Consider the following 26,615-nt stretch of genomic DNA (forward strand, 5'->3'; position numbering starts at 1 on the left):
ATAAATTCAGAGTTGTCTTTGAGGATAATACAGGTAATAATTTTAACAATAAGCTTTTCTTCCCCCCTCGTGGTGATGAGGATGGATCCAGGGTCTCACACATGCTAGGCAAGTACTTTACCACGGAGCTATACCTAAAGATCTAACAATAAGCCTTACTTAGAGCTTGTTGTCAGGTTGTGCATCCAACGTGGTGAAATGCACTGTACTAGCATAATTTCAGTGAATTCTCACTGCTGTCACACAAGATAGGTTCTCCTCAGATAGGAGACTACACTTATTAAAGGTTAAGTGTCAGGCAGGCTTTGGGTCTCACAGCTGCATCCTGGCAGAGCTATAGGATTCCAACCCAGGTCTGTGTCACAGTCCACTGTCTTTTCTGAGGCTCAGGATGCTGGTGCGTGTGTATGTGTGCTTAACTGAGGTGAAATTCACATAGCACAATATTCACCTTTTAAAACGAACAATTCAGTGGCATTTCAAACATTCGCTATGTTATACAACTGCCACTTCTGTCCAGTTCCAGAATGTGTTCATCACTCCTCACAGAAGTCCCATTACTATTAAGCAGTTTCTCTCCATTTCCCTCTCCCCTCCAGCCCCTGACTGCCAGCTAATCTGCTTTCTTTCTCTATGAACTTCCCTGTTCTGTGTATTTTACACAAATGGAAGAATTCAATAGGTGACCTTTCACGTTTGACTCCTTTCACGTTTAGTACACAGTGTCCTGGTGTTTTCTGGGGACACTTCAGCTCTTTACTCCAACTAGAGCAACAGCTTCTGTGACATTCCCTGCCTCCGAGCCCTGCAACTGCAGTCTTTATAAACCATCCTGCAAAACAGCATGATCTTTTGATCCCAAATGGATCGAGTCCTCCCTGCTCATGACCATTCTGTGGCTTTGCACTGCGTGTAGGTGTGCTAGGACTGTACTCACACAAGGTTGTAAAGGATCCGGTCTCTGTGTCTATGCAATGTCACCCTCTCCTCCCCGCTGCCTGCCCATCCTAGCAAACTGAGCAAGTGGTGCTTCCCCCCACTGTCCCCGGAAGACTCGGAGGCCCCTCCCTGGTGCTTTCATGGCTCCATCGTGCCTTTTATTGGCTTTTGTAATCAGGAGGGGAAAGGAGAGCATACCATCTGAAGCTGCTTGTGTGTGTCTCCCCACTGGAGCTATGATGTCCTCGAGAGCAGAGAATGCATCTGCTCTGCTTTGTACCCCAGTACCTAGCACAGTTCCAGCATGTGGCAGAAGTTCAATAAACAAACTCCTTTTGAAGAACCAGGAATTCTAGGAGGAAGGGACATCCTCCAAATTATGCACAGCATTTATTGGACCGGGTTAGAAATTGAATGGATTTCAATTTCTCTGGAAAATGTCCCCTAACCTCAAACAAAATTGAGGAAGAGGCGTGGGAAAAGTGGTCAAATGCATGCCCTGCCCCCACCGCCCTTCCCACCTTCCCAGAGCAAAAATGAAAAATGAACTCCCAGAATCATCATAGGATTTTAAAAAAATGATTGATGAAAGCTACAGGGTTAGCTCTGGGTTCTGTTTGGTTCTTTGGATATATGGAAATGATGTCCAAACAAACTCCCTCCGCCCCCCCCCCCCCCGCCAATCTCAGCAGTCAGTCCTTTCCAACAGCTCTGCCCACTTCTCTCCATTCCCCCACCTCCCACGTCCCTATTTCCACCTCCTCCATCACCTTCTTTGGAATTCCACAGAAAGTTTGCAAAGGAGCCACTTCTGAATTCAGGATTAAGAGAAACAGTTGTTCTCAGGGCTCATGATATTTCAGGACCATGGTCATTGCCACGACTCTACAGGAATGGTGTTTCCTTCTACTGTAATCATCACCAGACCAAAGCTGCCTTAGGAGAGTGTGTAGTGTGATAGGTGGCAATCAAGGCGTGGACAAGTTGGAGGTCAATGACAAACTCTGCTTCCTCGCTATAAAAGGTCAACGTCCCTTCTCATAGGTGATAATCTTGGCCATATATATTAATAGTTTAATACATTCTCCATACCAACATATGAGGAAATACACTAAAGAAAAATAATTCAGGATGATAATAAGCAGACAAAATTATAAGATTGAATTTGAAGGATTTTCGCCTTTATATGCTTCCATGCAGGAGGTTTTCTGTCCAAATGGCTCTTTGGACTTATACTTTCCTGAACATATAATTATTGAAAAAACCCCCATGTGAAAAGAAAAGGCCAAAATCATATTGCTAGGAAGGAAGGAAGGAAGGAAGGAGAAAAGCAAGGAAGGAATGGAGGAAAGGGACAGAGGGAAGGAACCTAAACGTTGTGATGGATCGGAATGGAATAAATCTCAAAGTGCTCAATGGACTGAAGTCTGCTGGCAGGAGGAGCAGAGAGGCTGGGAGTTTGGCTTCTGTAGCTCAAGGGATAAGAGGGCTCCCAGCTAGGCAGGGCCTGGAGCTGGGCTCTGACGGAGAGTCTGGGGTGGTTCTCCTAGGCTGATAAAAGAGCCTGGGGGTGGAGAGATGGGAGGGGCCACATGGTCCTGTGCTCTGAGCACCTCAATTTCTTCCACATTGTTCTCCATCACCTGGGCCAGCACTGACCATCATCTGGGACTTTGGCTTTGGGCTGCCTTCTGGATAGAAGGATGTATAAGCAACCAGAACTTCAGTTGCTACAGTATGGGCTTGCCCATGTACCTAAGAAAACAGGATTTTAAAAAATAATGCTATTCTTAAACCTGGTTCTGTGCTAGCGACCCAGAGAGCCAGATAGACATAACCTTAAAATTATTATACCAGGCCAGTAGGCACAGAGGAAGTGAGAGAAGAGGGAAACAGACTCCTCCTCCTCCTATTCAACCTACCAAATGAAGTTTCAAAACACATGGAAGCATCTAAGAAACTACCAAATTAACAAGTGAAACATAAATTCACCTGAAATGAAATTAATTTCATGGATCAGCCTGAAGTAGTGAAATAATTAACTTAATTGTTAAGAAGGAAAACAATTTGGGATAAAATATGTAAAAGCTAACACTAATCTTAAGATTGGGGGAAGGGCACTGTTCAAGATATGGTTTAAGCATGCACAGATTTCTGTGCTCACAAAGAGGACAGAATCCAAAAAGAATCAGTCTTCATACCATGGTGATACATGCATACTCATGTTTATAGCCGTGCAATTTACGATAGCCACATTATGAAATCAGCCTGTGTGACCATCCACAGATGAATGCGTAAAGAAAATGTGGCATATATACACAATGAAGTTTTACTCAGTCATAAAGAAGAACAAAATTATGTCATTTGCTGACAATGGATGACAACATCATGCTAAGTGAAGTAAGCCAGATTCAGAAAGTCAAGGTTCATATATTTTCTTTCATATGTGGAAACTAAAGAGAAAAAAAGGAAAGAAAAGGCACTTCATGAAAATAGAAAAAAGACCAGTAGAGTAGAAAAAGGTGATCAGAGGGAGGATGGAAGAGGGAAGGCACAATTTATGCTAGGTGCATGTACCAATATGTCACAAAGAATCCCACTATTGTGTATAATAATAATGCACCAACAAAAAATTTATAAAAAGAAAGAGGGTAGAACTACTGGCAAATTTATAGTTAAGCAAACAATCACTAAAACTATTGAAAAACAATGTATAGTTTTTAAGCCAACAAAAGGAAAAAAGGGTCTGTGGAAAACTTTTTTCCATTCAATGGAAGACAGAAAGTGAGAAAGGAAAAAAGAATTAGAGGAAGTGAGTAGTAAAAAGAGATTCGTACTCATATGGCAGTGCTTTGGAATGACCAGGCAGTCAGTTTTCCTTGAGGTTTCCAGTACCCAAGAAGTGGTGTGCTCTCTAATAGCCTGCTGGGCAGAGGGTAGGTGGGGATGATTCATAGTGTTTACTGATTTCTGTGGTTTAAATATGCCCACCATGACCAATGTGATATCAGCTATTTCACAAAATTCCTAGAAACATAACAATGATACCTACTAAGCTCGTGGCTGCTGGCTCTAACACATCACTATTTCTTTGTTTGGAATGGACAGACTTTCCTCCATGGTCTTCATACTACCTATAACTTTTAGACAATAAAATTAAAATTAAACCAATTCAACATCAATGAGATATTACTATCAGAATGATCAAAATCCAAGACACTGAAAATACCAACTGCTGACTATGATGTGGAGCACAGGGACTCTTAACTCAATACTGGATGGAATGCAAAATGGTCCAGCCACTAAGGAAGAGAGTTCAGCAGTTTTTTACAAAATTAAGTATTCTCTTACCATACAACCCAGCAATCATACTTCTGCAATCATACTCCTGAGCATTCAACCAGAAGTGTTTTTATGTGTAAAAAATCTGCAAATATCATAGTATGATTACATGAGTGGTATGAATCTACATCATGCACAACCACAGAAATGAAAAGATGTATCCCATTTGTGTACAACGAATCAAAATGCAGTCTATAAAAATTTTTAAAATGATAAAAAAAAGAAGAAATTCTCACCAAATTGGCCCATGGAATCCATACAATCCCTTAAAAAAAAAAAATAGGGGCTGAGGCTGTAGGTCAATGGTGGAGCATTTACCTAGCATGTATAAGGCACTGGGTTTGATCCTCAGTTCCACCTAAAAATAAATAAATAAAATAAAAGACCATTTACAACTAAAAAATATTTTTTAAAAATCTGCACACAGATGTTTATAAAATCCTTATAATTACCAAAACTTGGAAGCAAGAGGCCATGAAAGGATAAGTAAACTGTGGTATATCCATGCAATGGAATATTATTCAGCACTAAAAAGAAAATGAGCTATCAAGCTGTGAAAAGACATGGGGGAACCTCAAATGCACATTGCTGAATGATTACCACTATATGACATTCTGAAAAAGGAGAAACTGTGGAGATGGCAGAAAGATCTACGGTTATCAGGAGGTGGGGCCGGGATAGGGATGACTAGGCATAACAGGATTGTAGGGCAGTGAAAATACTCAGATGATACTATAGTAGTGGATACATGTCGTTATCAATTTTTCCAAACCCACAGAACGTCTGACACCAGGAGCGAGGCTTAAGGTAAGCTATGAGGTTCCCATGTGTTGGTGTAGGCTCACCAATGGTAATAAATGTACTGCCTGGGGCGCTGATAATGGAGGAGCCTATGCATGTGTGGGAGCGGGGAGTGTGAGAGGCTCTCTGTCCCTTCCTTCTCATTCTGCAGTGAACCCCAAACTGCTCTAAAAAATAAAGTCTTTAGTAAAATAAAATAAACTCTGCATGTTTCTAACTGAAACCATAAAAGAATTTATTGGGAAAACAGTCGGTGGCATTCTGTTATTAGAGTATTTATCATACGATTGTGGAAGGCTAGTAATTTATGATCCTTGCTGGCAAAGCCAGATCAATACAGAGATAAATGTCCTCAGCACAATAGAATTTATATCCTCCACATGATAATTGACTGCTCTGTCATACATTCAATCATTCATCTCATTATCTGATACAACCAGCAGAAAGGCCGATGTGTGCGTGATTTATTAAAGCACGCCATTGTGAAACCCTCCACCGGCTTACCTACCTGTCCTTGGCGACACAGCTTCCAGTTGTCTACCTCCAGCAACACAGGATCCCATAAAAAGAACCAACCTGGTTCAATGCTAGGCCTCTCCTGCTGAGTTAGAAGTGATCCCGTCAACGCCCAAGCCAGTGTCCCCTGTCTTCCTTTCACTGCTCTTCCTCTTCTCCCAGGAGTGCGTTCTGCCTCCTTTCTGTTTTCCCCAGAACACAAGTGGCCTGCCCTAGAGCAGAGGTAGGTGGGTAAATGGTCTTCAGAGTCTTCATTGTCACCGATTTGCAGCTGCGTGTCTATTCTCTGACATTGACTTTTCACATCACTTGTCTATGCATCACTGAGTCTGTGACTGGCTTAAAGCTCAGGACACTACAGTACCAGGGAAAGGAATCAGTAGGACCTGCGGAGAGAGAATGGGGAAAATAAGAAAGGAAACCAGAAACCTATGCTTAGAGTTGGCTCCCCAACAGTGGAGTGGAAACCATTCCAAAGGCCTCCCTCCCTCCATTCTCAGCCCCTGGGAACATTTGTTGCCTGCATTGCCTGTGCTTTGCTTTGCAAGGGTTAATCAGATGGCCTATTATTCAGCAAATTAATGGCTTGGCTGCCTGAGAGTTCCTTTCAGAGAGGATTAGGGCCTCTGATGAGGCTTTGATGTAATAGATGGAGCTGTACTACTCCATCATGCTAATGGAGGAGTTTAAGGACTCCCCAGACTCTCTTTGGCAGTCTGTGTCTTTATTCATTCCCTTGCCTAAAAAAAGAAAAATATTGTATCTTACAAAATTCAGTGCCTGAACAAGGCACTGGATTGACATCCCTGGGGGGTGACGCGTTCATTTCTTGGTCTCAAAGCACAGAGCCGCAGTACTCGCAGGCTTCCTTGGGTGGTCACTTCCTCAGGAAGAGTTCTCTTTCCAAGGGGCCGCAGCATACCAATCTGGGCCTTGCAGTTCATTATCCTTTGAAGCTTTCTGACTCAGAAGTGGGGCATAACAGGTGTCAGGTACCATGGGGGTTTGTGTCCTCAGGAACATGAACCAAGGCAGTCAGTAGCCATGTACGATCCAGAGTTGCACAAAACATTTACAACTCCATATGATCTGATGAGATTTTCTCCAGGCTTTTCGGGAGTGGTCAGGTTGTTAGGAAAGCCTGGTTTGGTTCACTGCTCCAGTTGGATGTTCGTACCATCAACAATAGGCGTGAATTGGTGACCCACGAGGAGTGTTCAGTCCTCTTACGTCTGTATCCAAAGAATACATGAAATGTGGGTGACCGTGAGAGACACCAGGACGTTTGGGGCTGAAGGTCATCGCTCTTCCTCTTCATTGACTCCCCTTCCCCACTATGTATTATGACTTGAAATTCTTGTTGGAACCCTTATCAGCATCATTTAGGAGGCAAATCGACAGCCCTGTTATTTCCACACCTCCCTGGGATGCTCAGTCTCTCCCCTCCCCCAGCTCCCACAGTTGGAATGAAGTTGCTCCTTTCTCTGGGCTGCTCTCAATCCAAGGAGTAAACTTTCCCTGCAATCCTCTTCTCGGTCTTTGTGTGATCAGCACATAGTGCCTTGGCACCTGCCTTTCTTTACTTCATAGATGTGCACTGCAGTGTGTGAGTGTTGGTTTCCACATGTTAGGAATCAAGGGGTCTGAGCCTGTAAAAGTTCACCGGTTCTCTAGTGGGGTTAGCCCTGGATTAAGATCAGAGGTCTGTGCCCCTTCGTATTGGCCACCCAGGATGAATTTTTTACTAGATGATTCTTTGCATTAGGCACTAGTTAGGGTTGAAGAGCACCATAAGAAACAGCTCTAGGAAAAGGATCAGAGGGAGGGTGGAGGGAGGGGAAAGGGGAAATACTGGGGAGTGATATTGACCACATTATATTATTATATTGTGTGCAGGTAAGAATATGTAATGACAAATCCCATTATTATGTACAACTGTACTACACCAATTTTTTAAAAAAATGTGGGGGAAAAAAAAAGAAACAACTCTATGCCTGGGGAAGTGGCTCAGTGGTTAGTGTTTGCTTAGCATGCATGAGGCTATGGGTTCGATTCCCAGCACTGCTGGAAAAAAAAAGAAAGAAAGAAAAAATAATGCTCTATGGACCTCATGGCCATGTTTACTAGAGGGAAACAGTATTCATTACATTACATGCAGTCATTTCTGTGAAAACCCAGGAGAGCTCATCTTTAGTCTCACTACCAATTATCATCATCACATCACTGTTCTCTACACAGCTGATCTGTTTGTCTATCATGGATTTTAAGAAATAAAGAACAGACATTTTCCCTTCCACGTTGACAACTTAGACTAGAGTCAAATTTGTGGACCCCTCTGACAAAATCATTTATTTGACATTTTAAATTCTATTTTTCTTCCCAAATTTTGCCTTATTTCTTGCCTCATCACGTGTACTTTTATCAAAGCACCTATTATTGTAAGATGCCTGAAATTATTTCTGAAACCAGATGAGGTCTTAAAAATCAATTGCATACACTACTGGTGGGAATGTAAGACAACACAGCTGCTTTGGAAAGCAGTATGGTAGTTCTTCAAAAGGTGAACATAAAGCAATTCCACTCCTAGGTACACATCTGGAGAAATGAACATGTGCACACAAAAACATGGACAGAAATGTGCATAAGAACATTAATTCATAATAATAATAATCCCCCAAATCTGTCAACTGATCAATGGATAAACAAAATGTGGTATATCCATATAATGGAACATTTTTTAATATTATAGAGAATTAAATATAATGTATGCTGTGATATCAATGAACTTTGAAAATATGCTAAGTGAAAAAAGGCAGTCACAGAAATGCACAATATTATATAAATGTCCAAATTAGGCAAATCTATACAAAAGAGAAAAATAGATTACTGATATGGAGAAGGTCGAAGGGACAGGGGGTCGGGGGCGAGTGTGAAGAGGTACAGGGCTTCTTTTTGGGGTGATGAAAATGTTCTTAAATTGATTGTGGTAAATGTTGCACAACTGTGTGAACATAATTAAGGGCTTTAAATTATACATTTTAAGTGGGTGAACTGTATGGTATGAGAATTATATCTCATTAAAACTGTTATAAAAATTATTTGCAATAATTAGTCAGTTGTAAATTTTTACTCATTTTCTTATACTAGTAATTTTTACCTGGTGCCAGACATGCACTTAAATCCACTGCTTTTCAGCAGAATCTGCAGATTTGTTTGGGATCGTGAGTCTCCAAGGCTAGGAATGGCCTTCCCTGTGATGTGCAAATTCCCTCAACATTGTTGAGTACATTTGATCCACTGGACAAACTGAGAGGTGACTCAGGAGCACACTCCCAGCCTGTGGACACAAATGCTTTCTGTTCTATGCTCACTGTTCCTTGTCTCTGCTTACTCCATCTCCTCTGCCCTTATCCTTTTACTTTACCCAGCAATGAAAATAAATGAGCAAGAGTGGTCAAGAAGTAAGAGAATGACCAAGAGATGGAGCATTGCTGCAGACAATGAAAGAGAATGTTCAAGAAGGCAGGGCAGATCAACAGCAGCCATCAGCCAGGCCTGAACAGAGCACTTGAGCACAAAGATAACTAAAAAAAGATCATGGAATTGGTAACTTCAAGATTTTGGGGTCCTTGAGAGATAGTCCAGTGGGTAGTGAAGGTGAAAGATAGATCATTATGCACACAAAGATTTAGCTGTAGGTCCATCTATTGAATTGAAATTTGCCTTCCACTGGTGACTTTTTCTCTTCTCTTTCTGAGCTTTGGCTTGACTTCAGTTTTTTTTCTGTTTTTTTTTTTTTTGTTGTTGTTTGTTTTGTTTTTGCTTTTGTTTTTGTATTTGGGGTTGAGGATTGAACTCAGGGCCTGACACATGAGGCAAGCACTGTACCGCTGAGCTACATCCCCAGCCTTGTCTTGTTTCCACAGCTATAGTCATTTTCTTTCCCTCCTCATGTCCTCTGTGCAGAATGGATGCTTCCTAAAAGGACCCCCTCCCTTCCTTCATTTGATTCTGTAATGGGATGCCAGTTTGTTTTTAAAGTGAAGATGTAATTGTGTGATCTTCCTGCTCAAACACTCTTTCAATATGGCTAAGATTAAGAAGCAAGCCTGGGTTCATTGTGCAGGGCCTTCTAGGTTCCAGAAAAAAGTTGCAAGCCCGATTCTTACTCCTATCTGTGTTACACCTGCAGGGTTCTGCTCTGCTCTTTCCTTGCTTGAGTCTTGGATTTTACACCAATGGGCCGCCCCTAGGGGCTTCTATACCCTTCACTTAAATGCTTCTCCCTGCACTTTCAATGTCCCCTTTGTCCTTTAAAACTCCAGTGTCATCTTTCCTATGAAACACTTGTTATCCTAGCTAGAATCATTCACTTTGTCTGAGTATTCTAGTGCTTATGCATTTGAGCCTTGAATTATGATCATTTATGTTCATGTCTATTGTGCTACTTGTTTCTAAATTCTGTGAAAGTCAGTAGCAATCTCACTCTAGGTCTTTCTCCCAAGCACTTGGTGTCGTGCCATTCACAGTACATACCTAAGATGTTTTTGAGTGAATTAATAATTTTAATATTACCTTATTCTCTAAATATTTTATATGTGTAAATTTAGTATTACCCCATAAGATGCTAATTTTCTTATGGATGAACATTATATTGTTAGAGGGCACGAAACTTGCCACTAAGCTGACCATCTTAGAATGATGGCATGCCTCTCCTGCCCTCCAATATTTACTGGGGAGAAGGGGTCCCAGGGAAGTTTTCAGAGAGTCCAGCCCACATCCACTCTTGATTTTTGATTGACAGCAGGATGACATCAGACTTTCAAGTCCCCACTGCACATGACAACTCTAGGTCACTTTGGACCACAATGATCAGTTCTAATCAGACCTGTTCTTATGGATTTTATGGTTAGGAGAAATTATCCTTATGTTCTTGAGGTCTGGGATCAGGTCTGTGTGGGGGTCACAAAAAGTCCTCCACTTCTGGGTAACTTGTTTTCTTTTATCTACATTTTAGGCCTACATTTCTCCTGTAGATAACAGGTTGTTAGCTGAGGAATATAACCTATCCTATTGAATTATGTCAGGCAGGGCAGTGTGTATATATATATATATATATATTTTTTTTTTTTTGAAGAAAGCATATGGGGGTCAACACAGTGGGCCTAGTTTGTAGAATTTTTCCCTTAACCTCAAGTCCCCACCACTCATGTCTGTGTGTTCCCTCTCGAAATCTTGTTTGTTTTGCACTCTCCTGGCCCCCATCCTAGGGTGGTCCTGAGCATGTAACAGTCATGCACTGTGGAACTGGTTGTTCATTTCTTATAAGGAAGGCTGGGTACCATTCATTTCTTCCCTTTGTAGGGAGAAAATGCATACAAATGAGAATTATGGATTTAATTCAGGGCAGAGTGGCAAGTGGGATCAAGGGGAAAGAATACAATTCATATGTCCCTGGGCACTTAAGCCTGGACTAAGAAGCAGACCATGACTGTTTGTCAAAATGGAAATTGATTTTTGAATCAAAGAAATTAGCCAGACATTAAAAAAACAAAAACAAAAACAAAAAACAGTACTCAAATCCTTGAACTTGAAAATTTCCAAGTTCTTTGTTTTTGCTGAATTGTCAGACCCTCAAAGCCCCATCCCCAGGAACCCCAGAACTTTGCAAATTTCCTTTAGGATATCTGTCAAATTCCTCAGGATATCTGAGGAATTTTGTCCTCAGTGGTAGGGATCACACTGAGAGAAAGTGATTAATTAATGAGTATAGTGTAATTCAAATCTAACTCAGCAAGCCATTGCACCTTGACATTTCTTTGTTGTGGTCTGACTGTCCCTTCCAAAGTTCAGGTGCTGCCATGTGCCATATTAGGAGGTGGGGCCTTCACAGAGCATTTAGGTCAGTAGGGCTCCTCTCTTTCAATTTCTCCCGCTCTCTCTCTCTCTCTCTCTCTCTCTCTCTCTCTCTCTCTCTCTCTCTGTATGTGTGTGTGTCTCTCTCTGGATTAGGTCCTCTCTTCACAGGGCTTGATGGAAGGAGTTCATCTCCTTTGCTCTTCTCCTCCCACCCAGTAGGGCACATCTTCCTCCCCTCAGGAAAACCCATCCTGGAAGCAGAGAGTAGCCCTCACCACACAACTGCACCTGCTGTACTTGCTCTTGGACTTCATAGTCTCTGGAAATGAGAAATTAATTTCTGTTCATTTTAAATTACCCAGCCCCTGGTATTCTGTTATAGCGGCACCAATGGACCAAGACCCTTGTGTGGTTCCCATCCTGCTAATTGGGTAATGCCACAACTGTCTTCCTCTAAAGGGCTGATTTACTATATCCCCAACACCTGGTAAAGGGGTTGCCCTTGTAGTTGGCATTTATTAAGCAGTCACTATGTACCAAGTAATGTATGTAGATCACATTATTTACTCCCTATAACAACCTTTATGACCATTTTATAGATAAAAAAACTGAGATTCAGTGAATTTAAGTAAAACTTACATGTCATCACATATCTCTAAGAGGTACCTGCATTAGGTTTGTCTGTGGTACCTGGCTCTTAATCACTATGTATTATTGCCCCAACACTTTCAAAAAATTTTTTATTTGTTATAATTAATTATACATGACAGGAGAATGCACTTTGATACATCATATATAATGGAGTATAATATCTCATTCTTCTGGTTATAAATGATATAGAATACTACATCATATAGTTATATATGTACATAGGGTAGTAATGTCTGATTCATTCTACTATCCTTCCTACCTCCATACCCGCTCCCCTCCCTTTAATCCCTTCTACCTAATCTAAAGTAACACTATTCTTCCCTAGGTGCCCCCAACACCATTGTGAATTAGCATCGGCATATCAGAGAAAACATTTGACCTTTGGTTTTTTGGGATTGGCTTCCCAATACTTCATTTAAAAAAAAATTTTTTTTTTTTTAGTTGTAGATGGATACAATACCTTTATTTTATTTATTTATTTTTACGTGGTCCTGAGGATTGAACCCAGTGCCTTATACATGCTAGGCAAGCGCTCTACCACTGAGCTACAATCCTAGCAAGTACTGCCCAATACTTTTTAAAATGAATGAACATATGCATTGTCCTTAGGAGAATAACAGGTTTGGTGAGAGCTTATATTATTTAACTACATCAACAGACTATATTAAGGATGATGTTTCCACAAAACAAATATATCTTTAAAATATGGATCTGCCACAAGTGCTGTGGTACACTCCTGTAATCCCAGCAGCTTGGGAGACTGAGGCAGGAAGATTGCAAGTTCGAAGCCAGCCTCAGCAACTTAGTGAGGTCCTAAGCAACTTAGTGAGGCCCTGTCTCAAAATTTAAAGAAAAAAAGGGGGGGGGGTTGGGGATGTTGCTCAGTAGTTAAATAGCCCTGGGGTTCAATCTCTGGTACCAAAAACAAACCCAAATTGAAACAACAAAACATGGGCTGGGGCTGTAGCTCAGTGGTAGTGCGCTTGCCTAGCATGTGTGAGGCACTGGGTTCGATCCTCAGCACCACCTAAAAATAAGTAAAGATATTGGGTCCATCTACAACCAAAAAAAAAAAAAAAAAAAAAAAATTAAAAAAAGAACAACAACAAAACAAAACAAAAACCAAAGATCTGCCAACTTCTGGATTATCTTGCCTCAACTCCACACATTTTCCATAACCACTGTCCTCTGGATGCACCTATCACTTCACCCTTTGTGCTCCTTGTCTACCTGGGCTGCTTCATGCAAATATTTCCTTAATTTTTGCCTTAAACAAAGACCTCTAAAAGAAGTCAAGGCTGATGTATGACCAGTCCCAGCCCTTGGAGAGGCCCAGGAGACAGTGGCTGGGGTGCTGCAGGAGATGCCTAGCTACGCCTGCAGTAGCAGTGAATGCCAGGTTCTGGGACGCTGCCAGTGTCCACTGAGAGATCCAGCACTGCAGGATTCTGTGCTGCAGGGATCACACCTTCCTCAGCCCTGGGAACTACAGGGTGGCACTTGATCACCCTCCTCGTAAGCTAGTTACTGGGGGACTGCGTGATGCAGTAACGACTCGTGCTGTCTGGTGCCTTGACTGTACCACGTGACTGGAGTTGCCTTGGAGAAATACCTGTGTAATGGCAAAGTGCTTTTCACAAAAACCCAACTAAGAAAGAAAGGAAGAAACAAAATAGGGGAAGTGAGAAGTCGGTCACCTGGGACCATTAAGTACTATTCTGAAGACTGTCACCAGGACACAGAAGTCGAGATGTTCTTTGGTTGCTGACACGTCCAGCAGAGGGCCTTCTCGATGCCAGTCTTCTGCAAATGCCACAGGACCCTTGGGAAGAACAGTTTAAACAGAAGAAGGAATTCCCAACAACAAGATGATAAAGCAACACCTCCACCATCAGGCCTTCTGGTGGCTTTTCCTTGGACAAGCCTGTTTACCCTGAACCTGTGCCCATCTTCCTCTTCACCTGCTGCTTGACTTGGAGCTGTAGCAAGCGAACTCTTCCTTTCATTTGACTAACATTCCTAGGTTCCCTGTTTTGCCCAGACTGATGCTCATGTATGCTCTCCTTCCCTCTGTGGCTCCCATGTGGTGGTCCTCAGGCTATCCCCAGACATGCGTGCTTAAGGATCTAGAATTTGTATCACAGCTCCTTCTCCAGGGACACAATCGTTAGTCTGGGCTTTTCTAATTATTTACCATGGCCCAAGGGATCAGAAACAGAGTAAAATGAAGTGTTGCCAGGTTCACTCAGTTTGCACCACTGGGGCATTCTGGGGTTACACTAGAGGCCTGCCTTAGCCAGGCCTCTAGCCCCTTCATAGAAACTTCCAGCACCATTGGTGCACATTTCTTTACTCTCAAGGGAGATTCTGCACTGTTTGCTCCTCGATTTGATAGTTGGTCTTCAAACCACATTGCACTTTTTCTCTCATACCTTCTCTCCTACCTTCTTTACCTTCTTTGAGTCTTCTTTACTGGGTATGAAAAATTGTTCTTTTCTATCTCCCAGTTTCTTCCTTTTCCATTTCCTTTTCACCTACGCTCACTCTGGACTCTCAGTGCTGACAGTTTCACTTTCAGGTCAAGCTGAGTTGCTCTTCTTTCTAAGCCTTCACCCAAGCCTCTCTCCTTGGGATCTCAGGCAAGATGGTGACTGCCCTGCCCTCCCTGTCTCTTCCTTTGCAGGACAGAATCTGTTCCTATTACCACTTCAAAGGCAGGCTGAGTTTCCTGTTCTAAAACCTTCCCTCCTACATTTTCAGGGCTTTCTATTTTTTTTTTTTTTTTTTTTTAATAGTAAATAGTGTCTGCTCTTTTCTGATAACTAAAGTGCCTCACTGGGTATGTACTCCGGAGCTCATTAACCTGTTGTGGATGAGAACTCCACCTCTCCAGCAACCCACCCCAGGTGTGAAGTTAGCAGGGAATTTCAGGCCTTAATAAACCACTACCAAATACCATATTTGCAAGTTTCAGGAAAACTGCAACACAGTTAAATATTCCACCAGAGAGGCTGTGGTTTACCAAAACAACACATGCAATGTCAAGATTCTCAGTCTGCTTTTTTATTTTTTTTAAATTAAGGCATTAGTCATTTTGGGAGAATGCCTGTGTTTGTCATAGCCTTGTCTTTCAGAATGGAAATTTTCTTCCAAGACAAAGTACCCCGGGCTCTGCTATTTAGCCTATAATTAGTGTATTCTCTGGAGGATTTTCTCCTCTTGATGTGGAGGCCTCTTTGTCAGTCAGGCTGCTGTTTGAGGATGATAGGAACCGCAGGGCAGCACAGTGAGTCACGGGGCAGGGAAATGTTTGCTCAGATCAAAAACGTTGAGCTATTCTGTACCAACGGGAACACTTAACCATTTAAGTAGCAAGCCTACAAGAAAAGAGCAAAAAGTATGAAAGACAGAATGTTGATAAAGAAATGAGAAGAGACATAAATCCCAAGTTTTGATCTAGTTTTGCCCCGCTGTGTGGGATGAGATTGCCTTCCCTCACGTCTTTTCTCACCAAGTTCACCAGTATTTTTAGTTTTTGCTTTTTCAGCTGCTCTATATCAAGTGCATTTATTCATGGGTAAACATCAGCCTGTGACTCTTGTTCAATAGCTCCCCCTTGCAGCTTCCGGATTTTTGGTTATGAAATGGCAGTTTACAACGACAGTGCTGCTGCCTCTCAACAGTATTATGATCTGGAAAGAGGGGGTGCTCAGGCGCCTTCAACTCCACAGCCCAACCTTGCTTCTTGCTAAAAAATGTCCCTTTTGCCTGTTTTGGGCATAAGCCAGGCTGGGAGATAGCTGCAAATGGTTGCAACAACCTGTGTTTAATGTGGTGACACTAATGAATTCTGAGAATTAATCTTCAGCCAAGAAAGCATGATGGAAAGTACTAGAATTTCAAATTAGGTAATGGATTGATTTCCTCCAAGGTTGAAATTTGTTCTTTTTTCCTTCTGGTGGATTTTTCTATCATATTCCAACCCCCTCAACATGGCCTTGTAAATTCAGGGTCTCTTACATATATCTGACAGCATAAATGTGTTTTTTTATTCTGTTGTTTTGTGCCTCAGCACATAGAAACTGATCTAAACTGAAATTTTTAAAAAGAGATTAAACATTCAGCAAAAGATTTACTTATGATTTGGGGGAACAAAAGTAATTCCCCTAAAGCTAGTTCGTATTTAATTTCTTTTTTAGAGAGTAAAAAACTCTGGAAGGAACTGAACTGGGGGATGTCTTTCCCCTGTTTGGGACACTGTATCGAATGACCCACAGGTGTCCCAGGTGTGCTAATAACTAGGGGCTTTGTGCCTCTCCCCTTCCTCCACTGAGCTGAAGACGCATCTCTGCCCTGCTTCTAAAAGCACAGTACTAACAACTCCTGCAACAGAACTTCCAAGGATATCATTTGCCAAACCCATTGATTAAAAAAAACAAAACAAACAAACAAACAAAAAAAACAAAGAAGTTCTGTGGTGATCAAGTAAGGTTTGAAGCATGGGCTCAAACAAAATTAAAAGGTTTTTTAAACCCCAGGATTTGTAAGAACCTTTAAGATGCTTGTGTACAATATGGAACTCCAAACTTGGTTTAGAGGATCATCAATGTTTCTCGAACTCCTTTGTTTGTTCCTTTCTTTCTCTCTCTTTTGATGGAATGCTTCACCCAACTCATCTCACATTGTCTGGCACCCATTTCCCACAACAAAGTTTTATTCACCCTTTATTTTACTCATCCTTTTGTAAAAACCTGCTCAGCCCCTGGTTGGGAAAGTTATAGCATCTGAAATTTGTAATTCATGGCTTAATAAGCAATCCTGAAATGAATACATATATTCAACTTTCTTACTTTTACATTTGTTCTCCAAATCAGGTGAGAGCATTCTAACTTATTTTTAAAAAGTACAAGGAGGTTGTTGGAGTTCTGATGATCCTGGTAGTCAGTTCTATCTTCATCCACTGAATCCCTGCCTTGAAGGAGAGTAAGATGGAAAGATGAGCCGACAAACTTCAACAGTGAGAATTTGGGGCATCAAACTGCATCGTCTTAAGCAATAATATGTCCTAAAGTTGATAGAGGGACTAAAACCAGTGATTACTCCTGGATGTTCACAAGTGGTGGCTTAGGAGGTGAAGTGACTATTCTGGTGGCTTCTCAGTTCTTGGCTATATAGCTTGCCTCTTGCATTGCTTGGTGGGACTCCTCAACTCTGAAATGTCTTCTACCTCTTTTCCACCAATCTAATTTACATTAGTTCCTCCAAGACCTGGCTCCATTCTTAACAGTTCCAGGAAGAGTCTCCTGGCTAGAGCTCCCCCAACCATCTCCGTCCCCATATTGCTTTGCACGGAGCTGAGTAAGAGGGATTCTCCCACGGGACTTGGGGCATTGGCTTTATCACTATCAGAACTTGACCTCAGTTTCCTCACCTCTTGAAACAGGCGGTTAGAATAGAAAATTTTGGTCCCTGTGTCTCTGAAGCCCTGTTTTTGTGTTATTAGTTCTTATCCTAAATATAATAAGCAAACACTGGCTTATTCTGTTTCCTATGCTTCTCTGATCCTTTCATCTTTCCAATTAGAAAAGGGTCATCATTTTTTTATGAATTAATTTATTTTTGCCTAATTCTGGTGCTGTATAAGTGTTTATTGAGTAAATTAAGTAACACAATGCTGTTATCTAGTATGACTTTTAGCCATATCTGCTCTGAGAGGAGAACTTTCCTCTGTTTATTAATATAATAGTAATTCCACTTCAGCCTGGTTCTTTGTCCCCATGAGAAAAAAGTACACAGGAGTGTTGTAGGATATGAGTCTACCCTCAAGGTCTTCTTGCCCTTCCCCTAAAACCCTCCTTAGCATTTATCCCCACACACCCAGGTTTCAGTTTTGCTGATTCCACAGTGTGCCAGTCAGCTCGCTCCATGCTTACTGAGAGAACTAACAAATCCTCTTGGTCATTGCTTCTAGTTTTTGGATCTCCATAAGACAACAGATTCACTTGTTGGTTTCTTCCTTGTCTGATTTTCTCACTTTATTAGTCACACATTTCTCACTGTGATTCAGAGACAGTCTCCCCAACATGCCAAATGACCCGGCAACAGTGTTGGAAGCCTTGCTTCTCCCGTGGGTGCTGATACTGTGAAACAAGATACACCACCTTCAGTTGCATCTTTCGACTCCAGTAGAGACCTACTCTCATAAGGCTGGGTGGAGCACGGGGTTCCTAGGTGCTCGAAAATCCTATTCAAGGAGTTTTCCTTCCTCAAGTGTCTGAAGGACCTTTCTTCAGGTCTCTCCTCAAATGCTCCCAGGACCTGTCCCTGGAGGAAGATGGAGGTAGTTCTGGTCCACAGTCCCCTTCACATGCTCTGAGTGTTTTTTTTAAATGGCTACTTGTCCCCGCTTCAGCCTCAGCTCTCTGAGTTTGTTCATGTGAAGTGCTGGGGCTAGTCATGGGGCAAGGAGGCTGCTCCAGTCCTTATGCTCTTTCTTTCCTTTTCAACAAGCACCTGCTTCACAGCTAATGCAGAAAGAAAGCAAAATCAGAAGTGTGAGTGGGCGTTGTTATGTGGGGAAAAAAGAACTCTCTGTCCCTGCATTTGGGGAAACTCTTTAGTCCAGGAATGTGTTCGGTGTGACCTGCCCGCTGTCCCTGGGTAGTTGTAGCTGTGGACACAGCAGATCCTGGGCTCCCATTCCACCCATTCCCTCTGAGACTCCAGGGGGTGTTGTGTAACCCAGGTCTCTCTTCAGCAGGAGCCCTCAGAGGACATGTGACCATTCTTATTTTAGAAGTTTTCATATACCTTCCCTCCAGCCAGGGGGACTGGCCATCACTCTTATCACTGACCAACTAGCTACCTCTAGGGTTAGCTTCTTAGGAAACATAGTGATTCACATTTATTTTCCCTCAGTGGTCACATAGACACATGAATATACATGGCTTCAAAGGAAGACTGCTGATAAAAAAAGACAGGATCAGTCTTTTTTAAGCATGTGCATGGATTTTGTGTTGTTGATAGGAAAAATAATAGGTTATTCAAAAGACCCTGGAACGATAAAAGTCAAATGATTGATTTCCTCCCATGGCAAGATGGAGGTGGTATTTTTATAGCCCTGTGGGCAGAGGATGGGATTAGGCTAGGTGCTGTTTGCTCTCCTAGCTGTAAGCTCCAACTGCAAGAGACAGGAGGGTCCCTGAGCCAGTCCTCAGCCTGATGGGAAACTAACTGAATATCCTTCAGGACTAGAAGGTGAGGAATGAGAAAGTGGTTTTTGTTTTTTTCCAATTTTTAAAAATTATTTGTTCTAATTAGTTGTACAAGACAGCAGAATGCATTTTGACTCATTGTACACAAATGGAGCACAACTTTTCATTCCTCTGGTTGTACAACCATCTTCCCACCCCCATAGTTCCTCCTCTCCCCTTACTCCCCTCTGCCCAATCCAAAGTTCCTCCATTCTTCTTTTGCTCTCCCCGTCCCTCATCATGGACCAGCATCTGCATATCAGAGAAAACATTTGGCCTTTGGTTTTTTGGGATTGGCTTATTTGAGAAAGTGTTTTGAAGCAAAAACTGCACAGGTTAAGGTTCTTTTTATAAATCCCATGGTTGAGGATTGTTTGGGGACTCCAGCTTAAATGTTCTGAAAGGTGCTAGAGGGGATGGTGAACTTTTTACCATTTGTCAGTACATTTAATTATTTAAAATATGTAGTGTTTTTGATGTCACTGGCATGCTACAATTGGGTAAACTGAAGCTGTTGATTTCAAGGAGTGGGCAGAATGGCCTCCAGTATTTATCCTAAGCCACCAAGGTGAGCTGAAGACCGTTAGTTTAACAGGATGAATGTTGAAATTTCTTCTGCTCACCAAGGGCAGCTACTCAGAATAGAAATGTGATGATAATTGGAGAGCTATTCATCAGATTCCATTTCACTAGGAATTTCCTTGTGTCAAAATCATTTTTAGTAACAGAACACGCAGCAAAATGCACTAAGTCATTGTTTTCTTTGAAAAGGGCATTGAATCTGAAACAGAAAGTGGTTACACTGGTGTGGTTTTAGCCAAGTAACCGCAGAGAGTTCAATGCAACCTGATTTTTACCATTTCGAATGGATGCTTTGTTCCCTGTTTGCATAATTCCGTCCCAATTCATCTGAATGATATGGTGGTCACTTCCTATTCTGAGGTTTTTCTGCTTTTTCAGAAGACTTTAGAAATCAAGCTGCTGGACTATCTCCGTTAAGAGTTGTTTCCTGCCTTGCAAGCTCCTCAATGTGTTTCCCCATCACAAAATAATGGATGCTTCATGTTTTAAGATTTAATCTAGGTGATAGTATTTGATTCTACATGCTTCTAAAATAAAATACATAGATTAATCAACTTTACTCTATTGAAAACTCTTTTCTATTATAAAAAATCAGACAGAATATTGTCTGACCATTCTATTTTTTCAATGTTTTGAATACTTCAAAGCAAATTGATGGCAAAATTTGTGCTTTCAATATTTATTTAAAACAAACTAAAATAGATTTCTGATAATTAATTTGACTAATATAGAATTATGTTTTTCTACTTTCCAGTCTATATTAATAAAAAAGGAGTTCATTGTATACATAAACCTTCTTGCCTCCTCTCTGACACATTCAGAGGAACAGAGTATCTAAGATTGTATTTTGGATTGTTTGTTGATTTTTACAAACAGGTGTCTTATTAAGGATTTTGAAAAGAGGCCTTCTGTCACGCATCTCCTCGACCATCCATTTATTAAAGGAGCTCATGGGAAGGTTTTGTTTCTGCAAAAATGGCTGGCCAAGGTACTCCAAGACCAGAAGCAGCTAAACTCTGCTGTTAAAATCAGGTACGGTACTCCATTGTCATTCTGCATCCTCCCTCTGGTTATTTATAAAAATGGCATGTGTTTTGATTTGCTCAGTGTTAACTGGTAACGATCACATTCCTGCATTTGGGAGAGTTTCATTTATGTGACATTAAGTACTCCATGCCCAGTGGATGAGCAGGCAGGCTTCAGAAACAAACTGCCCATTTGTGCTTTTGTGGCTAATTTCTCTCAAATAGCTAAAGTCTCCACTGCCCTCATGTTTGGTTAGCTCTAGTTAAAAACCAGTAGATACACATATATATTTGTATTTAATAAAAATGCAGATTTTTCTTTTAACCAATAAAGGAAAGCAGTCATGTCTGAGATTATGTGAAAAATCTTTACTTGGCTGTTAGAGACCTGGGAACAGAAATATAGGCTATAAAGTGATTTGGGAAATTTTACTCTTTAAATTCTAAAGACTTTCTTTAATGTGTTCTGAGTCTTTTTCCATTTTCATTAAAAATTCCTTGGAGTGAATTTGCCATTTTAAAATGATTTTTTCCAGCTATAGTTTATGTTCTCAAAGCAACTGTGGTTCTCACCCTTCTCTCCCTCCCTTTTTTAAAGGGTTGATTTTTTTTTTTTTTTTAAGTTATTTTCTGGGGTAAGTGCTTTAAACAGTGATTTTGATGAATCACTCAGAAATAGATCTTTGGTTTCTGTCCAGAGGGTGGCAGAATTTCTCTTTAAGGGGAAAAAAAAAAAAAAAAAAAAAGGCAAATAAACCTGCTTCCTCTGCTCAGCAATTATTTGATTTTATAAAACCAACCAGGATGCAGATAAGCTTCAGTCCATTTTTATTAAAAGACATCTGAAATACTGGTGGTGAAGAAAATGAAATAGTATCAATAACAAGTTCTAGAAATATTCATATAGTCTGCAGAAAACTGTTTACAAATAAAAAAGTCAAACATTGGCAACAACTAGCTAGAGGCAGAGTTTCTAAGTAACTGTATTTTGCTGATTTTCTCCAGCTAACACCAGGTTCCAGTTTGGATAACTCAAAACAAAAATTTCCTACTCTTTCCCCTTTTCTGTTTCTGTGGCTTGCCCATGGATAGAGAAATGCAGAGAAATTCTTGTGACTTGGTGCCTTTTTGAAGCAGTGGGAACTTGTGTTTAAGCCCCAGGGAACTGAAATCCCCTTTCTTCCCTTGCTTTTGTTCCTATACACCAGCCCCCTACCACCCACCTTCACACCACCCAAAATGAAAATGAATACAATAAAATATAAATCAAGCCCCAAACAAAGCTATCCCTTAAATATGGTAAGTCAAACCCAGTGTCCCCTCCTTGGCTTCCTGTTCTGAGACCTGCCACAGAATAGTTTCTAAGGTTTGCAAAGTTACCCAGGATTGCATGTTTGCGTAACTTGACCTGTCTAGATCTATGTTCTCTTTTAAAAACTTTTCTCCTTTCACCATAGAAAATTATACCTCTGTGCTTTCTCATTTGCTTCCACTAATTTCTCTTTGTCTTTGTTAATTCCCTTTGATGTTCAAAACCTCATAGGTGGCAGAGGCTTCTCAAGGGGTCTTTATAATCTTGAGTTTTATTCAGTAGTTTGGGTTTCTTTGAACAGTAATTTAAAATATTATGACCTCACAAATAGGCATCAAAACTTTAAACAACCCTTTCTTTAGGAGGTAGAAAAATTAATTAATTCCAAAGGAAGCACGATGTGTATAATTGACACGTACCCTGCCACCTTTCCCACATGGCTACTTCCTATTAGCAACTGGCAAGGAGTTGGCTACATAGATGTTTTTAAAGTTCACTCGGAAAAACTGTCAGCCATCATTCAATGTTGATAAGTCAATAATTTAAAGTTGTGAGTTTCCAGTAAAGGTGGAAAAATCAAATAATAATTAAGGTAAGAGAACAGATGAGTGAAGCAAATGTTTACTCTTTTTTTTTTTTTGTACAAAGAGGGCCACACAGCAAGATGGTGTGGGAATCAAAACTAGTAGGTCTATCAGGCTTGAATCCCTGTCATTCACTTACTGAATATGTTAATTTTTCTTTTCCTAAGTTTCTTCTATAAAATGGGGATTATTTTAAGGGTCGAGTCTTCATGTAAAATGCTTAGATTATTGCTCGATGCAGAGGTAAATGTCAACAAATGTTAGGAGTAGGAGTAGTGCACATGGTCTGTTTAATGTAGAGACCTTCATTTGTCTTTCACATTAACTACCTCTTGCCCTCACTCTGTGAAAATTCATCTTTTTAGAATACAAGATCATGACAATAAATAGAACTAAGAAATCAAGTGTTAAAGATTTCAATTTCATGTATTCATTTATTCTTCGTAGAGACATTTATGTGTGTAGGTGTCAGGCCCTATGCTGAACGGAGGTACTACAAAGGGAATTTGATACAGTTCCTGATAAAGAGCTAATAGTCTGGTGTGATACGGATAGGAATCAGATAAGAACTGATTACATGAGAAGCACCTGGATAAAGAATGCCTGGGGTACCCCCAGAGCACCTGGGAAAGGAAACCTAGCCAACCCGGGATAGGGGTGCTTGAGGAAGGCCCCCTGAAACTGGGGGAAGATGGTGCTTGCACTGTCCTGGAGAATGAATGGAAGAAAGTTGGGGGAGCAGGTTCCTCTATGTTGAGGGGAAAGGATGAGCAAAGGGCAAAGGAGAGAGGACTGGAAAGAGCTTGGGTTTGGGGAATTCAGTGAACAATTGGTTGACATGGCTGGATTTTGGTGTGGAACAGGTAGGAGGGAGAGCAGGTAGGCAGGGTCAGGTCATGATGGGCCTCAGGACCTTGGTCTTGTTCCTGAGGCAGAGGAGCCACTGAAGAGTTCAAGCAGGGTTGTGTTTTAGAAGATCATTTTGACAGCAGAGTGGAGAATGGAGAACAGCAGGGCAAGGCCAGAGACCGGTAAGCAGTCATGGCAGACGTAAGTGGCAAAGACATTAGGGTAACAGTATTGTCAGGACTTAGTGATGATTGGCTGAGAGAGATTAGGGATAAAGGGAAGTACATCAGAGCCTATCCAAATGAAGCTTCTTTCCTGCCCAGTTTACACTGCAATCAAATAGAAATGGCCCAACACTAAGAGATAAGTCAAAAAGACTGATTGCTCTCTTTTCCATCCTATCAAAGACAACGCCTAGTACTTACAGATATACACATAGCTTCCAGCTCTCTACTCACAGCAGAGTTCCTCAAAACTTCAAACAGCAGTCCTCCCCACAACCCCTCTGCTGGAGAGACTGAGATTTTGAGAGCTGATCCAGTGGAATGAAACCTACACCCCATGAAAGTCTATTCCCACAAAGGCAAGGAAGGTCCGCAACACTTACAGCACTTTCCCCAGGGGAGAGAGAAGCTTAGAGCTGCAGGGAAGAAGGCAGGTTTTTAAAGGATGGGGCAGACTGCACAGGGGAAGGAGATGGGTCTTATGTAGAAGGAGACACTGGAGACAGAAGAGAGGAGATAGCAGCGAAAGCAAGAGGAAGTGGATCAAAGGTCTAAGAAGAAGGTTGGTTGGCCTTAGAGAGAAAGAACCTTTAAGTTGGGAAAGACACATAAAGGTTAGATAAAGATACTCAGAAAAAATGGGGAGTTAAAGGAGATACTATGAGGAAGTTCATGTTGCAAGGTCTTTATCTTTCCAAAACATGAAGCAAGGTGATGTCAGAACTGGGAGTGTGCTTTGGACTCCAGGAAGGTGAAAGAGACACTATGAGGAATATGATAAAGAGTTCCTTAATGATAGACATAATGATTGCTCAAAAGCATAGAAAACCCAGGTGTGGTGGTACATGCCTATAATCCTAGCAACTCAGGAAGCTGTGGCAAGAGAATTGCAAGTTTGAGGCTAACCTGGATAATTAGTGATATCCTAACTCAGGGTTTAAAAAAAGAAAAAGTCCAGAGATATAACTCTGGTTAAGTACTCCTGAGATCAATATCCAGCCCTGAAAGAAAAGAAAATGAAAACCCACATAGAGGGTAGCTGAATAGTATTCCAGTATAGTGGAGTTTATCAGTGTTTAAGACGAGATGTGTAGAGCATGCAGGATAGTATCCGAAACTCTCAGAAAATGTACATCACCAACACCACCTTTCCTGTGGGTCATCTGGGGTGACTCTTAGCAACAAGGAGCAGGGGTAGAGAAAGGGAATTCCATGGTCCTCTCCAGGGTGGAGCCTGCCTTCCATGGACCTGATGGGTGGACAAAAGAAAGGCAGTCAAGGTGAGCAAAGAATCCTTGTGATCTCTAGAAGGACAGAAATAAAAGTTTTTCAAGTGTTGATAAGTTGAAGAACCCTGAGATCAGAATGTGAGAAGAATGAACAAAGTCATTACTGAGGGATGGAAAACCAAGGACTGAAGCAGGGGAGGAGTAGAGAAGGGAAGCTTAGGGCCAGGTGCTGAAGAGGACAGACCTCAGAGGGTGATGTGAGCATTTAAAAAGGGAGAAAGAGGTTAGGGGGGACAGTGGTAGCAGGAGAGATATGCCCCCTGCAGTGAGCAGATGGGAGGTGGTGCTGGACAGGAGCCATATGGGGAAGTGGCCCATGTCTGCTATGTTGAGCAGATAAAATGTCACTCAACAGGACTCCAGAACAGGGGCCTGGGGCTGTACTCAGTGGTAGAGCACTTGCCCCTCATGTGTGAGGCACTGGGTTCGATCCTCAGCACCACATAAAAATAAATAAAATAAGGGCGTTGTGTCCATCTACAATTAAAAATAAAAAATACTTAAAAGAGAACTCCAGAACAAGGCTGGGAATCATGGGGAGCTTGTGCATGGCACAACAGAAGGGGCACCATGCATGGAGGGGAGCTTGTCCTGAGGCCCCAGCTCACTTCTTCTGGGCCTAAGCATTCTGGCTTTTCTGAGTACAGCAGCTTTTTGGAAAACCTGACTGAGATCCATTCCTGTTTCACTACATAAGTGCTACAGGTGTGTGTGTGTGTGTGTGTGTGTGTGTGTGTGTGTGGTGTGTTATGTGTGTGTGTGTGTGTGTGTGGTGGGTGTGGTGTGTGTGTGTTTGTGTGTGTGGTGTGTATGTGTGTGTGTATGTGTGTGTGTGTGGTATGTGTGTGATGTGTGTGTGTGGTGTGTGTGGTGTGTGTGTGTGTGTGGTGTGTGTGGTGTGTGTGTGTGTGTGTGTGTGTGGTGTGTGTGTGGTGTGTGGTGTGTGTGTGTGTGTGTGTGTGGTGTGTGTGTGTGTAGGGCTATATCTATGTAGCCCTATGGAGGCACCTATGGAAAAGTGATATTTGACCATTCCCGAAGGCTGATGATGGTACATGCATATCCCCATTGGAATTTAAGTTCTTCTGGTAAATTCTATTTATTTGGTTTAGGTACAACAGAGCAGTCATGGATCCAAGGCTTACTCTCTTAAAGGAAGTTCAAGAGCTGTAAGATTCTGTGAACAATAGTTGAGGCTACATTGTTACTTAATCTGTTAGGGATGCTTTGAAACAATTTGATCATTTCCTTGCTGTCAGTTCCGATTTCCTTGACCTTCAAAAGGACTTCTTCCCCAAACTAGTTTTGCAAAACCCCAAATTCATTAATATTACCTGCTATGTCATCTAACCATTAAAGTTTAGAGAAGCAGACTTGAAAACATGCATT

At 41.6% G+C, this 26,615-nt stretch overlaps 1 protein-coding gene across 1 annotated transcript in view; it reads right to left on the reverse strand.

Moving 5' to 3' along the window:
- LOC124979480 (putative uncharacterized protein MSANTD5) overlaps positions 1-2,579 on the reverse strand; it is a 40,345-nt gene extending 37,766 nt beyond the window's left edge. The window contains exon 1 of the mRNA XM_047543866.1: positions 2,465-2,579. Within this exon, the coding sequence (XP_047399822.1) occupies positions 2,465-2,579 (115 nt within the window). The remainder of the gene's footprint in view (positions 1-2,464) is intronic.
- Between the last annotated feature and the right edge of the window lie 24,036 nt (positions 2,580-26,615).

This window comes from Sciurus carolinensis, chromosome 3 (genome assembly GCF_902686445.1).
Source record: "Sciurus carolinensis chromosome 3, mSciCar1.2, whole genome shotgun sequence".
Taxonomy (NCBI): domain Eukaryota; kingdom Metazoa; phylum Chordata; class Mammalia; order Rodentia; family Sciuridae; genus Sciurus; species Sciurus carolinensis.